The sequence below is a fragment of the Crinia signifera genome, chromosome 4, assembly GCF_055691185.1.
Source record: "Crinia signifera chromosome 4, ASM5569118v1, whole genome shotgun sequence".
NCBI lineage: Eukaryota > Metazoa > Chordata > Amphibia > Anura > Myobatrachidae > Crinia > Crinia signifera.
In genome coordinates this window covers 225,459,973-225,477,315 of record NC_139220.1, presented here as the reverse complement: position 1 = coordinate 225,477,315, position 17,343 = coordinate 225,459,973, and the positions used below count along the sequence as shown (strand labels likewise).

The 17,343-nt window shown below is 43.6% G+C and overlaps 1 protein-coding gene across 1 annotated transcript in view; it reads left to right on the top strand.

Moving 5' to 3' along the window:
* Window positions 1-1,482: 1,482 nt before the first annotated feature.
* Window positions 1,483-17,343, top strand: part of LOC146073033 (protein unc-13 homolog B-like) — an 80,114-nt gene continuing 64,253 nt past the window's right edge. Inside the window, exons 1-4 of the mRNA XM_083180209.1 lie at window positions 1,483-1,733; window positions 5,111-5,140; window positions 7,876-7,975; window positions 9,883-10,000. Of these exons, the coding sequence (XP_083036335.1) occupies window positions 1,712-1,733; window positions 5,111-5,140; window positions 7,876-7,975; window positions 9,883-10,000 (270 nt within the window). The 5' untranslated portion in view covers window positions 1,483-1,711. The remainder of the gene's footprint in view (window positions 1,734-5,110; window positions 5,141-7,875; window positions 7,976-9,882; window positions 10,001-17,343) is intronic.

Below are 17,343 nucleotides of genomic sequence, written 5' to 3'. Positions count from 1 at the left end.
TTTCTTACCGTTAATACAGGCACCTGGATGTGGTCATGTGATGATATTTAATACCTGCCACCTGCATCTATGGTACAGTCATACAGGTACATACATCAGGTGTTTTACAGAAGGCGTGTAGCCGAAAGTGTTCTGTCAGTAGAATTTTTTTTTACAGATTATAATCAGATCGCTTAGAAAAGGTTCTGAAATTGCCCCGTGTGTATGCCCCTTAACGCAGGTAAAGGGGGTGGATTTAGCAATGCTTGGTGAGAGAAAAAGTACTAAACAATCAGCTCCTGTCATGTTTCAAGAACAGCCTGTAAATTAATAGCTGATATGAAATGGAAGTTAGTTTTGTCAGCCGTCACATCATTTATTATATAACTTGATAGTAATTTTTACTGAAAACTTTGCCCAGAAAATGTTACCAGAAAATACAGAATATTACAGTAAAAATACTGGAGAGGGACAAGTGTGCAATGCTTCTGAGGTATGGGTAAAAACCGGACCAAGACAAGACCCCGGAATGCCGGACCGGACATCAAACTCTGCTATCCGGCGCTTGTAGTGTCTGGTCCAGGGGGTGTCCTGTAGGGGTGTGGGGTGGGGGGGTGTTCTGCCTGTGACAGCTGTCAGCGGGGAGAGGAGGAGGGGAAGAATAAAACCTCTCTGTATGGTTCGGGAATGTAGCAAAAGCCGGAACAGTCCAGACCACACAGGGAGGCTGGAATCTCCCCCTCCCATGTCCCTGATGACAGCTATCACAGGCATCGCCCCCAGACAAGACACCCTCCAGACGGGACACCCCCGGACACTACAAGCTCCGGAATGCAGAGTTTCATGTCTGGTCCGGCATTCCGGGGACTTGTCCGGGTCCGGTTTTTACTTAGTCCCATGGTTCTGTGACTTGAGCTGGGGTCACACCGTCAGATTTGTCTGTCCAATCTGTCTGGTGGGAACAAAAATTTGGTAACAAATGGTTATTTGTCATTTGCTCCCATACATACCAGATACTGCATGTGTTCTCACCAAGCAGATTTCATACATAAATCTGTAGGTTTGTTTCCAGCATTACGCAAACAGCATGTCCTCAGTTTTATCCATTAGATCCATCAGGATCTCTGCTCTTGGACACATAATCATGTACTATTGCAATCACCTGTTTTGCAGTAATAGCAGACAACAGTACATTGCATTCCTCACAGGTGACCAGAGTTATACAATGGAAGAGCAGAAGCCGAGCATTTTGCACCCAGTGGATGGGGTCATCATCATGCTGCAAGATCTGACCATCACCCCAGTCCCGGCAGTGGCAGCGGCTGGAGAGACATGGTGTGATGGTGTGCCCGTACAGGGATCCCCTGCAGCACCGGGTGGGGGCGTGACACAGTGTACCCGCCAGCAGTGCTGGGCACTCCCCCTCCTCCGGCCCCAGGCCCGGTCCTGTACATCGCATAGTGAATGGATACTGTTCACTATGATAACACAGGTGCGTGTGCTTTTGTTTTGGCTGTTTCCATCCAGCTGCAGCAGCTTGTTACTGTGGTCGTGCTTATTTATACAGTGGGAGGGACACGGCAGACCAGAGCCTGGGGTTGTACTTTCATTGGTCGGAAGATCACACCTCAACTCAGAGAAAGATCGGGAGTGACAAGAAGAAGCGCTGGTGCCCTTTACCAGCCGTAGCTGTGACTGCACTGCCCTGTGTCTGTCCGGGACTCCCCCTGCCATGGTGCTGCTCTGTGTGAGAGGTACGGGGCAAGTGTTAATACTGGGACTTTAAAGTGTTATTCTGTATTGTATGCACATGCTCTGTAAAACGGTGTGCAGTACAAGCGTGTATAACTATGTCTATAGCTAAACTCTGGTTCCCTTCTTTCCTGTTTGGAAAATTAAGGAGTGTCATAGGAATACTTGCCTTACAATGTGTTTGGGCATTTTATGGATACACATTGTAGGAAATTTGCACATACTGTTTTTTTGTGGTGCATCTTGGCTCCAGGCTGCACATGAGATCTTGCAAATGTGCACTGTAGACAGCTGGGCAGACAGTGGGGTTCATTTAATGCCAATGGGGTTCATTTAATGCCAATGACAGCCAGCAGTGCCAATTGCTCGCCATCATAGCCCGCCCTCAGTATTCAACCCACCCCCTTCACTCGCCGTTCTCACCTCACTGTTTCTAAAAAGAGATTTGGAAACGGCAAGTGCGGCCATCAAAACGGTGAGGCACGAGGCTATATGCAGCAGGCTCCCTGCATTTGCGTCAAACCTGGCTGTTCCAGGTGAATCTTTGTTCCTCCATCCTTTTCCCGGAACATTGCATACAGCAAGCGGCCGATGAGGGGGTTGGACGGCGAGGATGGCTTATCCTCGCCAAAAAATGTCATCCTCGCCTCCGCTCGCTGGGACCAATGAATATACATGCACTATGATTTTGAAACAGTAAAGTGTGCCAAGCGCAGTGGCAGCAGAGCGAGGCACCTGTCCCAAAGCATGGTGAGCTAATGCATTACACTAATTGGGGGTCGACATTGGCACCAAAAAAATATAAAACTCTTGTCAACCTTTTGTCAATGTCAATCTTGTGCACGTTGACCTTCTTTGCTTGGCCCAAAGCATGCAGAGCAAATGCTCTAAACTAATTGGGGTCTGCACAGGGGCTGAACTCCCAGAGGCAATAGTCAGCTGCCGCCGGTCTCTAGGTCCATGGGTGCCGGATGACTGCCCGACAGGGGGGATTCTTATGGTCAGTATCCCGGCGTCGGAATCCCGAATGCTGGTGCTCTGAGAAGGGGGGATCCTGACTCACAGGAGCTAGTCTCCCTTGTGGGGGTCCATGACCCTCATAGATGGAGAATAGAACCTGTGGCAAGCGACACAAGCCACCAAGCCCACAGCGTGGCGAGTGCAGCCACCCCCCCTGTCGGCGCACCGGCGGTCGGGATACTGACCGTCGGGTGCTTCCTGATGACTGGGACAGTGCTCCCTGTAGCGTTGAAGTAAACACATTCTTAGTGATTCAAAAATCCCTGTGATGCTGTTTTTGTTCTGTGCACTATAGTGGTATATATTTGGAATATTATACATTAGTGGAATGTGCACACAGGTGGACATTTTATTCTGTGTGTAGGGTCTGTAGAGTTTGTTTGATAAAAAGAAGCATCACTCTGGGGCTCTTCAACATGTGTAAAGAGTGTTCATTATGATGTCGAGAGCGTTTCGGGCAGTGTGCCTGTCTTCAGGACATATAGGGGGAAATTTACTAATAATGTGTATTCTACTTCACATATGATGTTGCTATGGGCAACCAGTCAGAATCTACTTATTATTTATTTAGCACCTTCTAGAAGAAAGTAGACAGGATCTGAGTGGTTGCCTATAGCAACATCACATGTGAAGTAGAATACACATCTTAGTAAATTTGCCCCATAGTATTTTATGTCCTGAAGGCAGGCACTGCCCGAAACGCAGTTGACATAATAATGCATAGTCTTTGAAGATGTTGAAGAGCCCCGGTGTGACGCTTCTTGTTATCTGAGAATTGTATGATGGCCCCCTGTTTATGGGAGTACCCAGGAAAGTAACTTTTATTTTGAGTGCTGGACTTTTTGTGAAGACCTGTCCTGACCCAAAATGGTTTTTCCATAAAATAAGATTTATTTTGAGTGCCTAAATTAAATAAGTGTATGTGTATATATTTCTATCTATATATCAATATAGTTTTTTTTGTTTTTTTTTTAATAGCCCCACCCCCAGAACCAAAGGCTGTATCTAGCATGATATGACTGATGCCGTCTTTTAGAGTGCAGGATACTCTGGGGACGGAACCAGTCATGGCCACAATTTCCTTTTACTGGGCACCTATTAGGTTGTTGTTACTACCTGTACCAGGGTCGTCTCAAGGATTGGTCAAGTGGAGTGGGGGCTTAGTGCAACCACAGAAACAGTTGACTAATGCAGTCCATCAGTCGGCATCCCGGTAACACTTATTATATGTTTGGCTGGGCGGTGCTGCAACTCATCCATGGGCGATTTCCTTACTGTCAGCAGCATCTATATTCTGCCTGCAGCTAACCTCTTCTGGTTACCTCTAACCTTTCTTCTGGCCGCTGCACCTTTTGAGTCTTCAAAATGGTTTGTTAAGCCAAGGGGGAGGGGGCCAGGGGCACCGATGACATATTAAGGAGTTGTCTGTACGTAGGTAATCTTACACATTGAGAGATTGGCAACAGGGTGAGTTCTGTCACTGTGAGTGACTCACCCTTTAAAAGGGGCATAACATGTAAGGGGCGTTACTGTTTGGCATAATGTGGAAGGGGCATTAATGTTTGACATCATGTTTAAGTGGTATTACAGTGTGGCATAATATGTAAGGGATGTTACTGTCTAGCCCAATGTAATTTACATTACAGTTAGGCATAATGTATAAGTGACGTTACTGCGTGGCACAATATGTAAGGGTTATTACTGTGTGTCATAATGTGTAAAGGGCTTTACGGCATGGGGGGCACCAATATTTATCTTGCCTCCAGGCAACTGGGATGAACTTACGCCACTGGGTCCACATGCTTAGGTGTTAATATTGACACAAAAAAGTATAAACCGCTTGTGAACATTTTTATGTGTTTACCTTTTCCATGTCCAAATTTTAGCTTTTGATGTCCTTTTCCAGGTCAACCTTTTGTCAATGTCGACTCTTTTGGTGTCAACTTATAGAATATTGACCTAGATACTGTCTATCTTGTTATCCAAACCCAACATGTCATCCAATATGGTTGTTTTGGTGTTCTAGTACAGGCCTGGCTAACCTGTGGCTCTCCAGCTCTTGTGAAACTACACATCCAAGCATGCACTGCCACAGTTTTAGCATTCAATAATAACAAAACTGTGGGAGGGCATGCTGGTACTTGAGGCTTCACAGCAGCTGGAGAGCCATAGAATGGCCAGACCTGTTCTAGAAGTCTTGTACTCACTGACAAAGGTTAATTTCTATTTAAGCAGTATCAGCATGATTTATTAGAATTAAAGCATGGTGAACAATTTCCTTTCGTTATATTACAGCTTAAAACAATATGTTAATGGTTTTTTTTCCCTCTAAGTAACTCTTGTGTTTTTTTTCATCCAGTGAAAAGGGGAAACTTCAATGGAATATCAGGTAATTATTTAAATGTTGTGGTTTCTATTCCATCATATATAAAAAGACACACATCACTATTATGCAGTACATTTGTGGATTTTTTTTTTTTGTGAGGCACTGCCCATTGTTTTTGATATTTTTCATGAATACACCATATCTACAGTATGTAGAAAATATATATTTTTATTGCATAATACATGTCAGACCTATTTTCATGAACTATGAAATGCTGCATATTTATACACAATGACATTGTTAAGTTTTTGACTTCTTTAAACCGTTATATTACTACGGGTGCACATATATTGTTATAGTATTGCCCCAGGAGTTGCAGTTTGGTTGTGGATAAGGAGTCGGACCATTTGGATGACTTAAGTCACTCATACCACTTTCACACCGCACCTATAGCCCAGGTTAACGACAGCGTGAAAACCTCATATTGAATAACTTGGTCGACTAACCCGGCAATTTAACCTGGGTTATTTGAATGGACGATCCAGTTTCAGTCTGAAAGAGTCAGAGCTGAGTCTGAACAGGATCAAAATCTTGGGTCCGACCTGGATTAGCAATGTGAACGCAGTATTGGATGGTTAAATAGTTTTGGAGTTGCTTTTCAGAGGAAAGCAGTTATCTTATCCACTACTGGATTGCATAATAGAATATACATCTTAATGTCACTGCCTGGGCCACGGTTAATTTTCCTTCCTCTTTCTGTATTATGAAAGTCTTTATTCTTACAATGACCCCCCGGTTGTTTGTGCTATAGTCACTGCTACAGAAATGTGATGCTAAAATAATCCTCTGTTTTGCAATTATTAATATGAATGTGTGTAAATTCATCCACTGGGACAGTTTTTGCCTGAAAGAAATTGAGTTTAAGTATCGTAAGAAAATTCTGGGGCATACACAAGATCTGTAGAAGGGGGTTTTATTCAAAATGTTTCAATTGGGAACAAAGCAAGAATATCTATGTAATAGAGAATGTATGTTTTGTGTTGTACACAGGGTGACTTATGCCCCTTTCAGACCGCACTTTTTACACGTTATTTTGCCCTTTTTTTTTTTTTTAAACGGTAATTTGTGCAGTCTGAAAGGTGCAGAGTGAATTTACCGGTTCTATTGAACTGGTATTTCTAAACGGTAATAAAGCAGGGTCCTACCCGTTTCAGACCCGTTATTTTTCATCCACTGTTTTCTATGGGTTAAAACGGGTTGTGAAGGAACAAAAACTGCATTGAAATACAGTTTAAAGACATGCGGTGTGAAAGGGGTTTTAGCTGGCAGATCTGTTTTTAGAAACGTTTTAAAATACCTGGTCAAAGCCAGTTTTGCGGTCTGAAAGCAGCATAAACTGCAGATGGGATGGCCCATGAGACTTACTTTTATCCACTCCTTCTGTACCTAAAACACATCCTACTGAATAGTTATCAGAAAATAAAATACAGATGTTAAATTGCATAATGTGTCAGTATTTGTGTACAGACATTGTGTACACTTCATCATTGCATATATAATTATTAACTGAGGTACCCCAGCATTGCTTGGGTTTGGTTGTGCAATTAGCATTACTCGAACTTTATCCTTATTTTGTTTTAAGCTTGACAGCTCTTCCAAAAGACCTAGGAGGTGGCTGACTAGTGTCATCTGAAGGTCTCATCCAAATCCGTCCAACGTAAGGCCCTGAACATGCTCTCCATGCCCATGGTGTGCCCAGCATACACCTCTCTGTGCTTGGCTTCCAGATCTGACCACATTTTTCTTAAACCCCATGTCCTCAACCTCTCTATTATGCTACTTTGCCATATCTTGCTTTCCTGACCCACTTTGTGTAGTGGGCAGTCCCATTGTTTGGCCCCTGAGACCTCCACGTGGTCAGGTATGTGGCTCTTAGTGACCGTGAACCTATTCTGGACCCAATCAAACAACTTCACATTGGTTTCGTCCAAATCAGTCAAACAGTGTCCTAATACATACCAGACCCATGCCCATAGTGTGTCCGGCCTAAACCTCTCTGTGGTCGGCTCCCTGATCTCAACACGTTTTCCCCCCCCTTAAACCCCATGTCCTCTACCCCTTCATGTTATGCAACTTTGACATATCTTGTTTCACTGACCCATTTCGTGTAGTGGCTGGACCCATTTTTGGGCTCTCAAGACCACCACAGGGTCATTATCGGGGTCTTAGTGGCCGGAAATATAATCTGGACCCAATCAAGCCACCTCACATTGGTTTCATCCAAATCTATCCAACAGTGTCTGAATGCATACTAGACAAAAAGACAAATAACAGACGGCAAATATGTAAGAGAGATACTGCATGTCAAGGTTGACATCACCAGGAACAGAAAACCTAAACCTCAAAGAACAGTTGCATGAAAAATACAATAAATAAATAAAATAAAGGTGTGAGCGGGGACTTGGAGTTGTGCTGGGCTGGAGAGGAGGCGGTGGGTACTTACCTCCGATCCCCCTCTGGGCGGCATCCCCTCGCATCCAGTGTGGCAGACAGCTCCAGTGTGGCGGGGTTCAGCGCAGCGGCGGTGCGAGCTTCAGGTCCCCGGCCTGGAGGAACTTGTTTCCGGGGGGGATTCAAGTTCCTCCAATGAGACCGCAGAAAATTCAGATGACGCGCCCATATAACCACCATTGTTGAGCAATTGAAAGTTAAGCGGTGACCTATCCAATTACAATGGTAAACATTTGTTGACCCCAGCTAAGCTGTATTTTTATCATTCTGATTGCTGATTAATACAGGCAGTTGCAGCACATATGTAATTCTCAAGATCCAGAGCCTGCAAAGTTCTACTGTACCTAGACCAGGGAGCGAGCCATGCTGGGAACAAGACTACTCATTGTAAGTACTGTGAAACCATTTGTATATTAACTAAGGTGGCTCAGTGTTCAATCTCAAATTAGTGATCAAGGATAGACACCTTGGGAACTATATATCTAATTTATAACTGTTAACACTAGTCCAATATAGAATAGCAACTTACAGTACATCATTTTACTTAAAAGACAGGCAAATAATTTAGAATAAACAATATGCCTAATGCAATTGACCTAAAAAAAAAAAACAATCTCTTGGGCCTTTTCAGTCTCTTTGAGAGAGTCAGACAAAGCTGACATCCTGAAAGCCCATAAATCTGTAGACGCCATGGACCAGAACCCCAGAGACATTGGGGCAGATGTATTAAGCCTTAACAAGAGATAAATTCAAGGGTGATTTAAGAGCGATAAACGTCCAGCCAATCGGCTCCTTACTGACTTTTTTCAAAGACAGCCTGTAACATGGCAATTTAGCAGGTGATTGGCTGGACGTTTATCTCTCTTTATTACCCTTGGATTTATCTCTATCTCAAGGCTTAATACATCTGCCCCATTATTCTTAAACTGTATTGTTATAATAGAAATCCATAGGAAACATGTCTTCCATAAACTATGCCAAAACAAAACACTGGCATTAAACACTGTATTTCCGTAACTATTCAAAAGTGAAGGAAACACCTGGAGATCTTAAAGACCCTGAGACTGCATAGATATTTCACTGGTGCTTTCTACTTCATCATTGGTGAAACCATCCGAAACACTAAAGATGTGGTCCTGGGGAAAAAATAGCTCTTGCTAATTCTTAGGCTTCTTCATCTGCTCATGCCGCAGTCTCTGATGAGAACATTCCTTCACCAGATGACAGAAAGCTTGTCTTGAGACTAGACTCATTTTAATTTGATTTATAATTATAGCTCAGCTATTTGGAGTTCCTTATTGTTCTGAATGAGCACTGCATTCTGGGAGGTTAGAAGGGTCAAGGTATTTATTGAACTTTAGGCTTGACTAAATCATACCTTAACTAAGGACCTAATTTTTTTTGCATGCATGTCAACTAATTGCAACACAAGTTGCTTCACGTAGCCATTATTTTAACGAAGACTAATCAATTGCATTACATTAATATCCAGTGTTCTCTTTTAGGAAAATGAAGTAGCAGCATTTACACTACTGTATAATCCTGCCTATCATCAATTATGTATGGCTGGACCACCTAAGGCCATTGCTGAGCACTTTTAATTAAATCTTTTTCGTATGTTTTGTAATAGTATCAAAGGGCCAAACACTTTACCTGTACTATATGTGTCTTTAACTGCATCCCTAAAATACGTACATCTAATATATCCAACAACTTAGGGGGGTATTCAATCTTCGGGTCACGGCAGACGAGCTTGCTCGCCTGCCGTGACCCAGTCCCGTTCTCGGTCAGCTCGACCGAGAACATGCAGGCGGGATTCAATGTCCCGCCTGCAGTGGGACGAGAAGGGGGCGTGGCCGCGAGTTGCGGCCGGGAAGTGATGAGATGCAGCCGGCAGCTCGTCACTTCCCGGCTGTTCTCGGCAGAACGAGCCCGACAGCTAGAGATGTCGGGCTCGTTCTGCCAGGAAACCCTGTTCAATGCTGTCGGGGAAGACAGCATTGAATAGGGCCCGTCGAGCATCTCCCCCACGGGAGATGCTCGACGGCGATTTGAATATCCCCCTAAATGTAATATGTTACAATTATATCTGCATTTGTTCCCAGTGTATGCGTTCTGTAAAAAAAAAGTTTTGCTATTAGGGTATGCTAAAACTGTGGCGAGGCATGCTGGGATGTATAGTTTCAGCTGGATGGCCAGTTTGGCAATGCCTGGTGTAAGTAATATGATGTTTTTATATTATATTGAGTTATATTTTATCAAGATTTAAGAATATAAATTTATATTTTGTTTAGTGACCTCATTGAAGGACAGAGTGGTCTCCTTGTACAAGTGTGGAAGTCCGGCTGGCTTCGAGACTCTATTTTAGGCAGTGTGTGGATTCCACTCCAAGAAATTAAACATGCCACAGATGTAAGTATTGAGACTGTAGCAGTACTGATGAATACACTGCTTTATGTATTATTAGCATGCCATACATCCTATCCCCTAGATACATATTTAAACATGAAAACTAAACACCCCTGCAGTTGATGTGCAAAAAGAATAGATTTGTGAGAGTTGATTGCAGTGTAAAAATAAAGCTGTCTAACATTTGTGGTCTTAATTCAAAATCAGCCTGTATTTATCCCCCATGCAATTGTTTTATGCATTTGCACCCCTTGCATTGCTACCTGTTTTTTACAGGAGCACAGGAACATGTTTCCTTTTTACTTTCTTCTTAACTCCAAATCGGGCACATAGCATAGTAGGTATTTAGGATAAGTATTTGTTTGCAAAGGAATTTATATAACGTATCAAATAAAGCCTAATGATACATGGCGCAGGTCACTTGTATCAGACCTAGCTTTTGCCTTGGATACTGTAGATTGTGTGAATTTTCTTCAATGTTGTGTTTTAGTTACTTATATTGTACTGTGGGCAGTATTCAATCCTGCAGCGAATCCTGTTTAGCCTGCCGGCCCTCCATGATACCCTATTCAACGTCGCAGGGGCTCGCTGCCCCTGGCGGCAAATTCGCCGCAGGGGGTGGCGGCAGGCAGGGATATTGAAGTGGGAGGGAAGGAGGGCTCCCCAGGACAAAGGCAGCACAAGCTGCTTCCCGGGAGAACTGGCAGGGGACGCAGGTAGGGAGCCGCTGCACTGCTCCTGCTTGTTCATAATCAATGAGCGGGAGCAGTGAATATATGAATATGTAATGAGCGGCTCCCGGCCCCCTGCTGGCTGTTATGTGTAAAAAAATAAAATAATAATAATAATATATATATATATATATATATATATATATATATATATATATATATATATATATATATTTAATGTGCAGCACGCACATGAATAAAAATAGATGCCCCTTCACAGAAAAATAATTTCTTTGACACCAAAAAAAAACACCTTTATTTTAACAGATAACATTCCAGTTTACCTTAAAAAGATGACGACTGCTACACAGTGAAGCATGCCAAAAATCACACTGAAAGCAATTCGCCATCCTAGCATTGAATACACTCACAGCAAATTACGGCGATTGTAAGTGAAAATCCCATAAAAAAACAACAGCGACTTGCAGCGAGCATGAAACAGAGAACTGGCCGGCATTCACTGGTCACTTTCGGTGAACATTTGAATAGGGTGAATCAGATTTTCAGTGAAAAAGATTCACCACAAGGAGTGAAAACAGCCCCATTCGCCGAAAAACACGGTGAATCGGGAGCATTGAATACTGCCCTAGATAGTTAGGATTACTGCGGAGTTGCAAGTGTGTTGTGCAGTAAACTAGGATATTTGGCACAGTTTGGGGATAGGTGAATGTGGACATGTGTAAAGTGAAAATTGATGACCAAATTCAGTCAAAGGGCCAGATGCACCAAGCTTCTAAAAGTGATAATGTGGAGAGTTCTAAACAACCAGCCAATCAGCTCCTACCTATCATTTTTCAAACCCAGCCTGTAACATGGCAGCTAGGAGTTGATTGGTTATTTATCACTTTCCACATGCGAGCTCCCATCCACCGGAGCCTCCATCCCCGGCCCCTGGAGAATTGGGCGCCCTGTGAACGGAGAAGGAGGGAGAGGGGGGAGAAGGAACAGGGAGGACAGGCACTTGTGGCACGGCGACCACCACCCCACCCCCCTGACCAGGACAGGCGCACAGCCCCACCAAGACAACAACCCACAGAGATGCACAGAAAACGTGGCACTGGACCCGGCCGCCGGCGCGACTCCAGCAGTGCACAGCTCAGCCCGTGGGTGGCACCAGAGGCTCCGGACCCAGGGACGGCACCAGAGGCTCCGCCACGGCATGATGGTGCGACCCCCCATTGGCATCCGGAGGTGACCCCCATCGGCACCCGGCCGCGGCAGAGGAAGATCATGCCCTCAGGCCCCAACCGCTGTCCCCCCAGCATCAGCAGATGTGGGAGCCCTCTATGCTGTGGTAGCGCCCCCCACCCCCAAGGGCGGAGGTATGATTAGACTATAGGGGGAAGCGGTGTGGAACACAGCCCAAGGAGGGCCCAACTCTAGCCCCAGGCCTGACTGACTCTCCACAGACCTCAGTGACTCTCTCCCCCACCACCACCACTGCCCATGCTGGTTCTCCTTCAGGAAGTTGGCACCGCAAATGGCTGCCTAGGATCTGTGCACTCAGCTATATGTGTTCCCTGTGTGATACTGTACTGTCCCTGCTTATATTGTTACCTACCTACCTGGCTGCTGCACTGACCAGTGGCGCCGCTGATGGCTGCCTAGGCGCTGTGCTGCTCGGTGGGTATGTGTTCCCTGTGTGATACTATACTGTCCCTGCTTATATTGTTGGTACTTATGTAGTAGCAATTTGCTTAGTAGGCTATTCTGTGTAAGGAAATCGTATCATTTTAGTGCCATACGATGCATGTGATGCGATCTTCCTAAGTAATTTATTCACTGCTCTCTCGCCCCAGGCTTATCGCATCGCATGCCTTTGCACCTGATGCAAAATCGCATGTGATTGCATGCAATTTTATAGGGTGCGATACCATTAACTTTACTACACTTCAATGTGTTTTTAATGCACCCCCCAACTATCAACGCCACCCAGAAGCGTGGCGAGTGCAGCAGAATGCGCCCTCCCAACCTTTTCATCCCCCCACTATCCACGTCGGTGTGGAGTGGATTTTATATAGTGTGATGAGCCACCGAGCCCCGCGCGGGGATGTGGATTACTTTACATGTTTTCTGCATCCCCTCACGGGGCTCGCCACGCTTCAGGCTCGGTGGCTCGCTGTGCTGCGCTCACCACACCGCAACTCCACGCCGGCGTGGATAGTGGGGGTATGAAAAGGTCGGGAGGACGCGTTCCGCCACCCCTCGCGTGGCTCGCTGTGCTTGCCATGCTTCGGGGTGGCGTGGATAGTGGGGGGGGTTTAGAAACACATTCACACTAGCCATACCATACATCTGACACAGTAATGAGGACATGTGTTAACGATAAACTGTAAATTTACTTAATAATTATTAATTCAATAAAACACAATAATTAATGACATTTATAAACAATTATCAAGATAAGTAACAACAATAATCACAATTCAAGAAGAAAAAAACATAAAAATTCAGTCACTGTGAAGGCAGTGAATTTGCCTTGGGCAGGAGTGTGAGAGCATGCAGAATAAGGGCAAAGGGATTTGCAGCACCCAGACTCTTCCTCCACATAAACTCTTGGAGGTATGACTCAAAATGTTGCTGGCACATTCCTCTATGGCGCTTGTTCCTCTATTTGAATGCATTGAGAATGTATTTTAATCTAATGGCACTAGTTTAGTGTAAAAGGCCAACAAGTTTACCACTTCCCTTTAATTTAGAAAATTCATACATGTAATTTTTTCCCTCCGCAGTTTACTTATTAATTTAAAAAAAAAATATTTTTTAATAATGGATTCCATGTTTGTTTTATTTATGTTTTTTTTTTTGTCTAACCAGAGCTGCTGCTACCAGTTATACAGTACTTGGCAGAATACATTATTGAAGTTTTTTTGTCAAAATAGGTGTTTAAAAATTTTCGCAACATTTTTTATTTTCATCTATTTTAACAAATGTTATTTTGCACATCTCGCTTTCAAAGGGTTAAGGAAGATGATTTCTCCCATTGCCATTTATGGGATCAATTGAGAATTATGTTTAATCTGCAAGGATAAACTGTCAGCTGCCGAATTGGATTGAGCTTGGAGAACTTTTTTTTTTTTTTTTTTTTTTGACCTTGCCAACTGTAGATATATATATATATATATATATATATATAGGGGTCGTGAGGACCGGCACTTAGAGCATCCAGCAAAATAAATAATGAGGTGCCTTCCACAAAATAAATATATAGTGACGATCTTCAAATAAATGAAAACAGGAGGCGGCACTCAAATCAAACCATGGTAAACTTGTATTAAAGCATAGTGGTGAAAACAATGTCAGCTTGCATGGTCGACAGTTTCGGAGCTAAACGCCCCTTCCTCAAGACCACTGACACATAAACTTAATCAACAGCAAACAAAAGATAAAGTGCAAAAAAAGGAAAACAGCGTGGTGTATTACTTTGCATTTAAATAGGGAAACACTTACGTGATACCAGTACTGTGCTGAGCGCAGGAGACGGCTTCCGGCAGCGTGTGTAGTCGCCTGACCTCTGACGTTGGTCAGTAGTCTTGGCAACGGAGCTGGCGTCCGTCCCTGCATGTGTACGGGGAGAAGTAGGGTCAAAATAGTGTTAAGAGCGCTCAGTTTCCGAATGGGACGGCGCATATCAGTATATAATATGTGGATAGTGCACGATGTGAATACAAAAGGATTAAAAACGAGTTAAAAAACAAAGAGCTGGCCAAAGACAAATGGGGGATGCTAATGTGTGAAATATATATATTTTAGATGAATAATGGCACCGCTGGTTTCACGCAAATGTGCTCCATATCTTGGCACATATATTTTTGTATTTATATTACTGCGGACAATATATCACATTATACTGTTATTTTATAACCGACAGTGCAGGGCAAAAAACACATAATAGCGAAAACACCCACTATTTTGTCACATATAACCAGACTGTATGTCCCAAAATTACAAAGGTGGTACCTAAGAGAGAAATACTATCTCATAGCACGTATGTAGAGAGGGCAAATTTATGTAATGGTCCCTAGGAACTGAAACATAAGGAGAAGATTATTTTAATTTAACAGAGCAAATATTTTTTGGAAACTGAATTAACGAAAAATACTTTTAAAAAAAATATTTTAAAGAATTTTAAAGAAAAATATTTAAGGAAGTTTTTTCATTAAGGCCGCGGGGAGCCATTGTGCCCAAAAGATGGATCCAATGGGTCTCCCGCTGGAGGAGCTTCTTCAGTCTATCGCCCCCACGGATAGGTACAGGAACATGATCTACTATAATATGCCTGAGTTGTGACAGAGAATGTTACCAATGCCCTTCCTGCACAACCTGCCGACATATGGACACTGGGACGTTTTTTCGACATCCCATTTCTGGCCATAAATATAACATCTACCAAGTGGTGACATGTACAACGCCATTCGTTGTATATATCATTCAGTGCCCCTGCCGCTATCTGTATGTGGGCCAAACCAGTCGGCCTTTTCGCGAACGAGCAGCAGCCCACCGCTCGGCTATAAAGAAATGCCTAGCGGGCCAAGATATCGATCAGCCGGTAGCCCGCCATTTTCGGGCACACAAACATTCTCTGTCACAACTCAGGCATATTATAGTAGATCATGTTCCTGTACCTATCCGTGGGGGCGATAGACTGAAGAAGCTCCTCCAGCGGGAGACCCATTGGATCCATCTTTTGGGCACAATGGCTCCCCGCGGCCTTAATGAAAAAACTTCCTTAAATATTTTTCTTTAAAATTCTTTAAAATATTTTTTTAAAAAGTATTTTTCGTTAATTCAGTTTCCAAAAAATATTTGCTCTGTTAAATTAAAATAATCTTCTCCTTATGTTTCAGTTCCTAGGGACCATTACATAAATTTGCCCTCTCTACATACGTGCTATGAGATAGTATTTCTCTCTTAGGTACCACCTTTGTAATTTTGGGACATACAGTCTGGTTATATGTGACAAAATAGTGGGTGTTTTCGCTATTATGTGTTTTTTGCCCTGCACTGTCGGTTATAAAATAACAGTATAATGTGATATATTGTCCGCAGTAATATAAATACAAAAATATATGTGCCAAGATATGGAGCACATTTGCGTGAAACCAGCGGTGCCATTATTCATCTAAAATATATATATTTCACACATTAGCATCCCCCATTTGTCTTTGGCCAGCTCTTTGTTTTTTAACTCGTTTTTAATCCTTTTGTATTCACATCGTGCACTATCCACATATTATATACTGATATGCGCCGTCCCATTCGGAAACTGAGCGCTCTTAACACTATTTTGACCCTACTTCTCCCCGTACACATGCAGGGACGGACGCCAGCTCCGTTGCCAAGACTACTGACCAACGTCAGAGGTCAGGCGACTACACACGCTGCCGGAAGCCGTCTCCTGCGCTCAGCACAGTACTGGTATCACGTAAGTGTTTCCCTATTTAAATGCAAAGTAATACACCACGCTGTTTTCCTTTTTTTGCACTTTATCTTTTGTTTGCTGTTGATTAAGTTTATGTGTCAGTGGTCTTGAGGAAGGGGCGTTTAGCTCCGAAACTGTCGACCATGCAAGCTGACATTGTTTTCACCACTATGCTTTAATACAAGTTTACCATGGTTTGATTTGAGTGCCGCCTCCTGTTTTCATTTATTTGAAGATCGTCTATATATATATATATATATATATATATATATATATATATATATATATATATATATATATATATTTTAGAGATGTGCGGGCTCGGATTTAAGAGATCCGAGCCCCCACGGACGTCATCATTCCGAGCCCGATTCCGAGCAGCGCTCGGAGATTCCCGCCTGACTCGGTCCGTCCGCGTGATTAGAACGTCATCTCCCGGCGTCGGATTTCGCGAGGCTTTATAAGCAGCTGCCGCGCCCCCGCCATCTTCACTCCAGTCAAGTAGTGGGTTGGGAGAGGGTGTGTTGGTGCTGCTGCTGGGGCTTAAACTTGAGCTTGACCTTGAGCTTTTGCAATCGCTGGTGCTGTCTCTCAGTGCTACTGTGTACTTGTAGTACTACTGTCTCCTCTGTGCGGTCTACCTCTGGTGTGCTGTGCTGCCTGTAATTGATTATTTTATTTGCTGGGGCTGTCTCCCTCAGTGCTGCTGTGTACTCTGTTCTCAGCTTAGGACAACAGTCTAACTGTGTACTTGTAGTACTACTGTCTCCTCTGTGCGGTCTACCTCTGGTGAGCTGTGCTGTAATTAATTATTTTATTTGCTAGGGCAGTCTCCCTCAGTGCTGCTGTGTACTATGTTCTCCTCTGCTTAGGAGAACAGTCTAACTGTGTACCTGCCTGTAGTACTACTGTCTCCTCTGTGCTGGGGCATACCTCTGGTGCTGTGCTGTGCCATTTATTATATATATAATTATTAATTAATTATATTAAATATAAATATATATAGTCCACTGGTGCTGCACTGAATCTGCCAGTCTGGCGGTCTGTGGTCTGGGGCTCACTGGCTAATAAATAATTAAATACTGCCTGCCTAATAAATAATTAAATACTGCTGTATATCTCTACCTTTGTGGTCTGGGGCTCACTGGCTATACTGCCGTATGTACCGTCTGGTCTGGGGCTCACTGGCTAAT